Consider the following 10656-nt stretch of genomic DNA (forward strand, 5'->3'; position numbering starts at 1 on the left):
TGAGATCTCATGAGAAGCATTCCTGTTTATCAAACACAGGGCATGACCTCCCTAATTCTACGTCAGAGTAAGAACATTTACACAAATGCAGTAGTTCAGGAGTCTGATTGTGCAAGCAGAACTGATTCAATAATGCTAACTGCACCTTTACAGTATTTCATCTCCTATTTACATCAAAAGTTTCTAGCTGGAGTACGTGGATTAGAGATGTAATGGAATGGAGTAGAATAAACCAGGTTGGAAGAGACCTTCAAGATCATCATGTCCAACCCATCAGCCAACACCATCTAAGATTGTACTGAAAACTAAACTCCCCCCCCAAAACCCCCAACAACAACCACCCAAAAACTTCACTGGAAAGGGGTTTTGGAAAATGGTTTTCCTTGGGAGTTTCTACAGCAGCCACACTCTCCAAGCAGAGGGCATTAGCTAGTATCAGTGGCCAAAGGGTAAGCTCAGACAGTGCCTTCACTGAGCACTAGGTTTAAACAGCTCTCACTACCCAGATTCCTTCAAGAGGAACAGAAGGTCAGAGCCATGCTGGAGGCGTGCCGAGGTCCTATTCATCTTTGGTGTAATGCCACCTACTTACATGGAAATGTGCTGGCAATGTGCAAGGCTGGATTTCCTTGCAAACTGCTATGGCTTATCATGCAGATATGCCTTCCTTCTATTTAAAAATGGTTTGGGTGACTTCAGTGCTTTGTGTCCCCAGTGAGGGGGTGGGGGAGGGCCTGGCAGACAAAGTTTAACCTCCCAGAATAGATGTGGCACGAGATTGGTAGCATCTGCAGACTTCCTGCCATGAACTGGCCTCAACTCTGATGCTTAAGGAGCCTGATTACAGCTGAGCTGCCTCTAGACACATAGAATCATAGAATTGTTAGGGTTGTAAAGGACCTCAAGGATCATCTAGTTCCAACCCTTCTGCCATGGGCAGGGGCACCTCACATTAGATCAGGTTGCTCTGAGCCACATCCAGCCTGGCCTTCAAAACCTCTAGGGATGAGGCTTCCACCACCACCCTGGGCAACCTGTTCCATCTGTCTTTTGCCCCTCTTTCAGAACAATGGGAGAACACCTGCTGAGGTGCTCATGTGTGGTGTGAAATCTTGTTTGGGGGGAGCTGGACCACAGGTGTCTCTGAACCTAGGCTGAGCACTCAGCACAAATAATCCCAGAGTCTGTGTTTTCAAAGAGTGCTGGGCTTATATTCACTGAGGCCATGTCCAGGAAATGCAGTAGGAAGTTCACTCTGCTGAAGAAGCAGCACCACACAGGTAAGAGATATATCAACAATGTTAAATCAGCAGCAGGCCAAGCCCAGCATTTCCAGTGACATGCTAGGAGGTGACCCTCTTGCATGAGGAATGGATCTGAGGGTCTGTGTTAGAAAGAACAGGGACTTTTCTGTCCCTGTGACCTGGACAGGGAAAAGGCAGCATGTTCATTGCATTTAACCCTGCTTAGGATGTTATTGATGCAGTAGTTTGTTTCCTTTCACAGAGAAAGCGTGGAGAGCCTTATCCAAAAGCATTCCTATGCCAGATCCCCCATTCGAACCTATGGAGGAGAAGATGATCTTGGAGATGACAGCCAGGGAACACAAAGCAGAGGTAGGAAAATGTGCTCATGTGGTGACCTAGTTATGCTTGAGAAAAAGGAGGGCCACAGTCAGTACTGTGCTACTCTAGAGTTTTTCTCTGCTGTGTCTCTCTGATATAGAACACAGAATTAACCAGGTTGGAAAAGACCTCAGAGATCATTGAGTCCAACCTATCAGCCAACACCATCTAATCAACTCAACCATGGCACCAAGTGCCTCAGCCAGGCTCTTCCTAAACACCTCCAGTGATGGGGACTCCACCACCTCCCTGGGCAGCACATTCCAATAGCCAATCTCTCTTGCTGGGAAGAATTTCTTCCTAACATCCAGCCCATAAGTTCTACAATGAGGAAGAATATTCTTTAGCTTATGGATCTGGACATCTGATATCCTCATGGGACTGGTGTGGGGAGCTAGATCAGGAGGTAGCTCTAGAGATGCCTCCACAACCTTTGCCATCAGCAAAGAACCATCTCTTCCTCCTCCTAAAGATGGCTGAAACCCAGGCAACTTCATGACTATGGAACTGAGAAGAAGCCAATGCTCCCTAGCCCTTGGCAAGACTTCCTAGCTGGTGCTCAGCACCATTTGTAGAGCACCACATGAATGTGCCACTCCCCAGCCTTCTGTAAACTTGGTTCTGAGTATCTTCAACCAGCCTGTGGTTAACCTGCTTTGCCTCTATAGGAAAAGTCCATGGCTCTCTGGAAAATGGATGTTTAATTGTTAGGTTCTCTTCCTACTGAGGCAACTGGGCTCAAATGCCTTATCAGAAGGTTTGTGTATTTTGGCAGTGGCAGAGGAGGTAGCAAGGCAGAGTTGTTCTTTGTGGGGATACTCTCCAGGCAAACTGCATCTGTCATAATTTTCCACTGGAAACAGATCTCATTTCCATCCTGTGGGATGGCTGAACAGCATAAACTTGCCTTGCATTATGCTTTGCATACTGACTTCGTGACCTGCCTGATAGGCAACAGCCACTTGAGGTAAAGCAGTTTCTGTCTGCCTCCCGACTGGCAGTGCCCTTGTCTTGTCCTTTAACTCCATACAGTGTGGCTAAGATAAGAGCATTATTTCTGGTCCTAAGCTCTTTGGGCTTGTGCAGGGAAAACACACTTATTTTTAACCACAAGTTGCTCTTGAACAAGATGTGATTAGGGTGGGTTTGTTCCTACACATCCGCTCCAAGAGCAGTTCCTTAGCTTGTGGAGTTCCTGGAGACGCTCCTCAGCTGGGATGATGCTGCCCTTCACACCTTGCTTCACATCAGCTGTGTTCCTAGGCCAGTTATTGTTAGAGAGGGTGTTACATTTTCCCTTGCCAGAAGTGCTCAGAGCAAGACACCTTCTCTCCAGGAATTAATTTCTCCCTGGGATGATGGCAACAAAGCTGGGGAGGGGTCTGGAGCACAGCCCTGTGAGGAGAGGCTGAGGGAGCTGGGGTTGCTTAGCCTGGAGAAGAGGAGGCTCAGGGGAGACCTTCTTGCTCTCTACAGCTACCTGAAGGAAGGTTGTAGCTGGGAAGGTATTGGTCTCTTCTCCCAGGCAACCAGCACCAGAACAAGAGGACACAGTCTCAAGCTGTACCAGGGGAGGTTTAGGCTGGATTTTGGGAAGAAATTCTTCCCAGAAGGAGAGCTTGGCCATTGGAATGTGCTGCCCAGGGAGGTGGTGGAGTCCCCATCTCTGGAGGTGCTTTTAAAAAAGCCTGGCTGAGGCACTTGGTGCCATGGTTTAATTGCTTAGATGGTGTTGGGTGATAGGTTGGACTTGATGATCTTGAAAGTCTTTTTCAACCTGGTTGATTGTGTGATGCTCTCCTTTGGGAGTGACAAAGAGAACAAGGTGAGCCTCAGTATGAGAAATGGCCTTTAGAGCCTTTCTCTTCTGAAAAGAATCCTGAGAAAAGAGGCAAAGGATAAAGGAATAGTTTATTCATTTTTGATCAGGGAGCTGGAGCACCTCTGCTATGAGGACAGGCTGAGGGAGCTGGGGGTGTTCAGCCTGGAGAAGAGAAGGCTCCAGGGAGACTTAATGGCAGCCTGCCAGTACCAGAAGGATGGAGAGAGACTGTTTGCAGGGACAGGACAAGGGGCAATGGCTTCAAACTAGAGCAGAGCAGATTTAGATTGGATGTTAGGAGCGAGTTCTTTACCATGAGGGTGTTGGAACCCTGGAACAGGTTGCTCAGGGAGGTGGTCGAGGGGCCACTTCCCTGGAGATAGGTGAGGAACAACAGGGCTCTGATCGACTTGATCTAGGGGAGGATGTCCCTGCTGATTGCAGGGATGTTGGACTGGGTGACCTTTGGAGATGCCTTCCAGCCTGGACCATTCTATGTTTCTATATACAGGGTAGAGTTCTGCATTTGCTTGCAAGATGGCAAATGAGTAAGTGAGGAAGATGATGAGTTGTGGCAATCAATGTTTTTGTAATCAGGACCCACATGCTAGCATAGGACATGGGCAAGCAGAGGGTAAAACACTGCCCTTGCAGAGGAATACCTTGTACTGCCTTCACTCTCTGTTTAGGTCTGGTGTCTTAAATAAAAGTCCTCCAGGGTATGAGGAGAGAGATAATGATCCTAGTGAAACTCCACAGACATCTTGATTTCTTTTGATGAATTTGAAAACTATCTTGCAAGCAAAACTGAGGAGAGCCCTTCCATACATATGAGAGTTGACAGACAAATACATGCACACTAGTTGAGGCCCCATCTCTGGAGATAGCCTAGGTTAGGCTTGACAAGGCTCTGAGCAACCTGATCTAGTGGAGGATGTCCCTGCACGCTGCAGGGGGGTTGGACTAGATAACTCTTGGAGGTGCCTTCCAACCCAAACCCTTCTATGATTTTATGTATTTTTGACTGCCTCAGAATCATAGAATCAACCAGGTTGGAAAAGAGCTTTGAGATCATCAAGTCCAACCTGTCACCCAACACCTCATAACTAACTAAACCATGTCTTCAAGTGCCATGTCCAAGCCTTTTTTGAACACCTCCAGGGATGGTGACTCCACCACCTCCCTGGGCAGCACACTCCAATGGTCAATTACTCTTTCTGAGAAGAACTTCTTCCTCACCTCCAGCCTAAACTTCTCCTGGCACAGCTTGAGACTCTGTCCTCTTGTTCTGGTGCTGGTTGCCTGGGAGAAGAGACCAACCCCCACCTGGCCACAACCTCCCTTCAGGTAGTTGTAGAGAGCAAGAAGGTCTCCCCTGAGCCTCCTCTTCTCCAGGCTAAACAACCCCAGCTCCCTCAGCCTCTCCTCACAGGGCTGTGCTCCAGACCCCTCCCCAGCCTTGTTGCCCTTCTCTGGACAGGTTCAAGAGTCTCAGTGTCCTTCTTAAATTGAGAACTGGATGCAGTCCTCAAGGTGTGGCCTAGCCAGTGCTGAGTCCAGGGCAGAATGACTTCCCTGCTCCTGCTGGCCACACTATTCCTGATGCAGGCCAGGATCACTGAATCACTGCAGCCCATTTCCTTGATGCTGGCAAATGTGCTATGTGAGACCTTTTGTAGTACTAAGTTGCAAGTAGAGATGATTGCAGCTGGAGGAAGAAAGGGCCCTTATGGAAGTTTCTCATGAGAAGAAATCACATGCTTTGTTCTGTGTAGGACAAAGAAAGTCTATCACTGCTATTTATTTCTAATTGCATCCAGAGGATTCTCATCTCAGCCAATTTCAGCCATCTAAAGCTGCAAGTGGGTAGCCTTCAGCAGTGTATTTGTCACAAGAAGGCTGTTTCCAAAGGATATGAACCAGAAAAATCCAATTAAAACTCTTTGATGCACAACGTCTGGGTGCCTGTGCTCCAGCATCCATACACAGGGTTCATGGTAGCCACCTGCAGCACAGCCAAAAGTAAACCTTCTCATCAAACCTAGGTTTGCATCCTGCTGGAGTGCTCAGACATCCCCTGATTTATAAAGGGATTTGCACTGCTCTGTGAGTGTTATCCTTACAGCTTGGCTCTGGATCTGAACATCCCAGCAGTTAGGCAGTGGTTGAGTGGTGGAGTCAGGATCTGGTTCAAGTCCATTCCTGCTCCTGAACAGCCACAATTGTTCTGTCCTGTTCCTTGTTTCAGGAAGCAGAGGGGGAATAAATCAAGAGAGTAGCTCTTTTTCTGATTTGAGTCTGTATCCCTAAAGAGATTGATGAATTTTTAGAGGGGAAAACAATAACAAAATGGCCTTCCCCCCCCCCCCCCCCCTTTCCATTGTTACTTGCTTTGTAGTTTTGTTTTGAGTACATGGCTACAAGAGGTTAGTACAGAGAATTCCACTAAGTCTACCTTGGAGTCAGGATCTGGTTCAAGTCCATTCCCGCTGCTGAAGTGCCACAATTGCTCTGGGCTGTTTTACTTGCTTCATGGAGCAGAGGGGGAAGTAATCAAGAGAGCAGCTCTCTTTCTGATTGGAGATTATATCCCTGAAAGATTGATGAATTTTTAGAGGAAAAAGTAACAATAAAACTGCACTTTTTTCCTTTCCATTGTTATTTGCTTGTAGCTTTGTTTGGAGTATGTGGCTACAGGAGGTTAGCACAGAGAATTCCACTGAGTCTGCCTTGACAGAGAGATGCCTTCATGGTTTGCTTTTTCTTTTCACATTTTGGATGAACCTATCTTCTAGACTCAGATTTATGAAACCAAAGGCAGTTGTAAAATCTTTGTTGTCTCAGAATGGGTTTTGCAATGCTGGCTTGAAGTCATCTTTTGTCAGATCTGCTTGCCAGCACGTTTGTTTCTGAAGGTAAGAAACATTTCCTCAATGAGTGAAGCTGGACAGGAAAGAAAACACAGCAAGGACATGAGTTGGATGATTGCTTACTAACAAAGATGGATTACTAACAAAGATGGAAAGTTTAGTCCTAGGATTTTATTGTCCTCCTCCTATCTAGAGGGCAGACATCTGATGATGACCAGATGCATAAAGGACCTGCAGAGAATCACAGAATCAACCAGGCTGGAAAAGACCTCAGAGATCATCAAGTCCAACGTAGCACCTAATACCTAACACCTCATGACAACTAAACCATGGCTTCAAGTGCCTCATTCAGCCTCTTTTTAAACATCTTCAGGGATGGTGACTCCACCACCTCCCTGGGCAGCACATTCCAATGGCCAATTGCTCTTTCTGTGATGAACTTTCTCCTCATCTCGAGCCTAAACTTCCCCTGGCACAGCTGGAGAGTGTGTCCTCTTGTTCTGGTGAAGGGCAACACTGTCACCGTTTGAAAGTGGCCTGTATAGAATTATTCAAACAAATTATTCATTGCTTCCCCCTAATTTTTACTGTCAACATGAAGTAATTAATTCTAATTTCAGGAAAACTTTATTTTTCCCTTTTTGTTTTAAAAGATTCTGCATTCCTCAGAGGAAAAAAAAAAAAAAAAGTGCTTGAAAGAGGTGGAAGGAGATGTGTGAAAAGAATTTTTGAAGCTTTCAAGGTGGAAAAAAAAATACAGAAGAAACCCACTTGCATTCATAGCATCACAGAATCCACCAGGTTGGAAAAGACCTCAGAGATAGAATAGAATAGATATAACCAGGTTGGAAAAGACCTCAGAGATGGACTAGAATAGACTAAAATAGACTAGAATAGAATAGAATAGAATAGAATCCACCAGGTTGGAAAAGACCTCAGAGATAGAATAGAATAGATATAACCAGGTTGGAAAAGACCTCAGAGATGGAATAGAACAGAATAGAATAGAATAGAATAGAATAGAATAGAATAGAATAGAATAGAATAGAATAGAATAGAATAGAATAGAACAGAATAGAATCCACCAGGTTGGAAAAGACCTCAGAGATAGAATAGAATAGATATAACCAGGTTGGAAAAGACCTCAGAGATGGAATAGAATAGAATAGAATAGAATAGAATAGAATAGAATAGAATAGAATAGAATAGAATAGAATAGAATAGAATAGAATAGAATAGAATAGAATAGAATCCACCAGGTTGGAAAAGACCTCAGAGATAGAATAGAATAGATATAACCAGGTTGGAAAAGATCTCAGAGATGGAATAGAATAGAATAGAATAGAATAGAATAGAATAGAATAGAATAGAATAGAATAGAATAGAATCCACCAGGTTGGAAAAGACCTCAGAGATAGAATAGAATAGATATAACCAGGTTGGAAAAGACCTCAGAGATGGAATAGAATAGAATAGAATAGAATAGAATAGAATAGAATAGAATAGAATAGAATAGAACCCACCAGGTTGGAAAATACCTCAGAGATAGAATAGAATAGATCTAACCAGGTTGGAAAAGATGAATAGAATAGAATAGAATAGACCAGACCAGACCAGGTTGGAAAAGACCTCAGAGATAGAACAGAATTAATCAGGTTGGAAGAGACCTCCGAGATCATCAAGTCCAACCTATTAACTAATACCTAACACCTCCTGACAACTAAACCATGGCTTCAAGTGCCATGAATATCTATATCCATTAGGGATACACACACACACACACACTTGGGAACTTGTCATTGTTTTCTGACACGGTTTTAGTGACTTGACAGGAAAATCAACCTTGCTGTGAAAGAGGCTTTTTCATTCCTCCCTTTCTGCTGTTTTTGCTGTTCTGTGTGTTGCAGCACAAATGTCAGACCTTCTTTTTCTCTTTGCTTGCAGGGTCAGCCTTTACAACATCTGATAACCTGTCCCTCAGTTCCTGGGTGTCCTCCTCAACCAGTTTCCCTGGATTTCAGCACCCCCAGTCTTTGAGCGCCTTGGGTACCAGCACTGCATCCATAGCCACACCCATTCCTCACCCTATCCAAGGATCCCTGCCTCCCTACAGCCGCCTGGGAATGCCTCTTACACCCTCTGCTATAGCCAGCTCCATGCAAGGTAGTGGCCCCACTTTCCCTTCCTTCCACATGCCCAGGTACCACCATTATTTCCAGCAGGGTCCTTATGCAGCCATCCAGGGACTGCGCCACTCCTCGGCAGTGATGACGCCGTTTGTATGAGCGATGGAAGGCCAGAGGAACACCAGGCTGGGAGCCTGCAAGCTTGGGATGAATAAGACAAAGGGACCTTCCTGGAAGGCCTATGGCAGGAGTGCTGAACTCATAAGAAACCAGCTAAGAAAATGCTTCATGGATATTGGATTCCTCTGCTGAGGAATCACAAGACGAGAGCATCGCGGCTCAGAGCTGCTCACGGAAGAAATGGCTCCCAAAGTTCCCCAAGGAGTTCTGGTCCAAAGGTGCATTCCACCTAGCAGGAGGAGCTGATGTTTATGCAGCAGTGTACAAATTCAATGTGTATAGGTCTTTCCCCCTCCACACCCCCCTCCCCCCCCTTTTGTTTTTCATATGCTAGAAGGAATTCTGCAAAAGGCAATACTCTTACTCCTCTTCATCTCTTCTTGTGACTGCAAAACCTACTGCTGGAACTCGGAGCATGTTTTAGGCTATCTCAAGCAGACTTCTGCTGGGAATGGGGCAAAGTGGAGAAGACCACTGTCCCTTTTTTAAAAAAGACTGTCTTACATTCACCAAAAGCAGTGTTTCTCAGTTGCTACTATAATCTCAAAGAGAAAATGATTAACCAGTCTTTCTTTCTTTCTTTCTTTGTTTCTTTCACAAAAACCGCTTATCAGTTCCCCCCCCCATACACACCCCCAAAAGAACTGTGTTACAGGACTGTAGCAGTAATGATGGATCCTGCCCTTCAGACTCAAAAGCATTTTGCCTTAGGAAGAGCAGCTTTAGCTGCCTGTCAAGGTGTGATGAAGGAAAAAGGTTGATTTGGGAAAATCTGTTGCTTCAACTTAGAACTCAAGATGCCAAACCTTTAACCCAAAGCTTTGTTTGCTGCTGTGCTTGTCATTGCAGACCTGCTTCTAGCTGCAAGTGTGTGCCAAGTTAACAGCATTTCAGGCCAGTTCAGGCTATAGACCCTCTGGATCAACTGTAATCAGTGGGCTGGTATAAGCTGAGTGATGTTGGATCATCCTTCTACTGAGTTTCTTGGGCTTGGTCACAGCTGTTATTATACAAGGGTTTTGCCCAGGAAAATGAGGGTTGTACTGCCTGGTTTCCCATGTCCCAGTAGAATGGTGGGGTTTCCTTGGGAAAATGTCAGTGCAGAACTTCACATGTAAGTTCTTTTCTCTTTTCTTTTCCCTTTTCTTTTCTCCTTTCCTCTCCTCTTTTCTCCTTTCCTCTCCTCCTTTCCTCTCCTCCTTTCCTCTCCTCCTTTCCTCTCCTCCTTTCCTCTCCTCCTTTCCTCTCCTCCTTTCCTCTCCTCCTTTCCTCTCCTCCTTTCCTCTCCTCCTTTCCTCTCCTCCTTTCCTCTCCTCCTTTCCTCTCCTCCTTTCCTCTCCTCCTTTCCTCTCCTCCTTTCCTCTCCTCCTTTCCTCTCCTCCTTTCCTCTCCTCCTTTCCTCTCCTCCTTTCCTCTCCTCCTTTCCTCTCCTCCTTTCCTCTCCTCCTTTCCTCTCCTCCTTTCCTCTCCTCCTTTCCTCTCCTCCTTTCCTCTCCTCCTTTCCTCTCCTCCTTTCCTCTCCTCCTTTCCTCTCCTCCTTTCCTCTCCTCCTTTCCTCTCCTCCTTTCCTCTCCTCCTTTCCTCTCCTCCTTTCCTCTCCTCCTTTCCTCTCCTCCTTTCCTCTCCTCCTTTCCTCTCCTCCTTTCCTCTCCTCCTTTCCTCTCCTCCTTTCCTCTCCTCCTTTCCTCTCCTCCTTTCCTCTCCTCCTTTCCTCTCCTCCTTTCCTCTCCTCCTTTCCTCTTTTCCCTTTTCTTCATAATTCATTTTAGGGATTTTGGGTTTTGGTTGGTTGGGTTTGTTTGTTTTTCCCCAGTTAATATTTAGGGTTCTCATTTGAAGTACTGTGCACTAATTCCATTATGCCATGTCTGATACAACAGAGAAGCTGTAGGGGTACATGGAAAAAATGATCTCTCTGTAGAGAGCTGGCATGAAGCCTTTGCACTGCTGCAGGGTACTAGGGTGATGCTGGTTTTCTGCCTGGGCAGGGGCTGGGTGTTTCACTGTAAATAAGAAGTCAGGAGAGAGTTTCT

At 45.7% G+C, this 10656-nt stretch overlaps 1 protein-coding gene across 1 annotated transcript in view; it reads left to right on the forward strand.

The window, feature by feature from the left end:
• TBX20 (T-box transcription factor 20) overlaps nucleotides 1-9939 on the forward strand; it is a 50448-nt gene extending 40509 nt beyond the window's left edge. The window contains exons 7-8 of the mRNA XM_068168658.1: nucleotides 1507-1616; nucleotides 8262-9939. Coding sequence (XP_068024759.1) covers nucleotides 1507-1616; nucleotides 8262-8602 — 451 coding nt within the window. The 3' untranslated portion in view covers nucleotides 8603-9939. The remainder of the gene's footprint in view (nucleotides 1-1506; nucleotides 1617-8261) is intronic.
• Nucleotides 9940-10656: the final 717 nt, after the last annotated feature.

This window comes from Melanerpes formicivorus, unplaced genomic scaffold (assembly GCF_026170545.1).
Source record: "Melanerpes formicivorus ecotype bairdi unplaced genomic scaffold, bMelFor1.0.p_v2 SCAF_148, whole genome shotgun sequence".
Classification (NCBI taxonomy): Eukaryota; Metazoa; Chordata; class Aves; order Piciformes; family Picidae; genus Melanerpes; species Melanerpes formicivorus.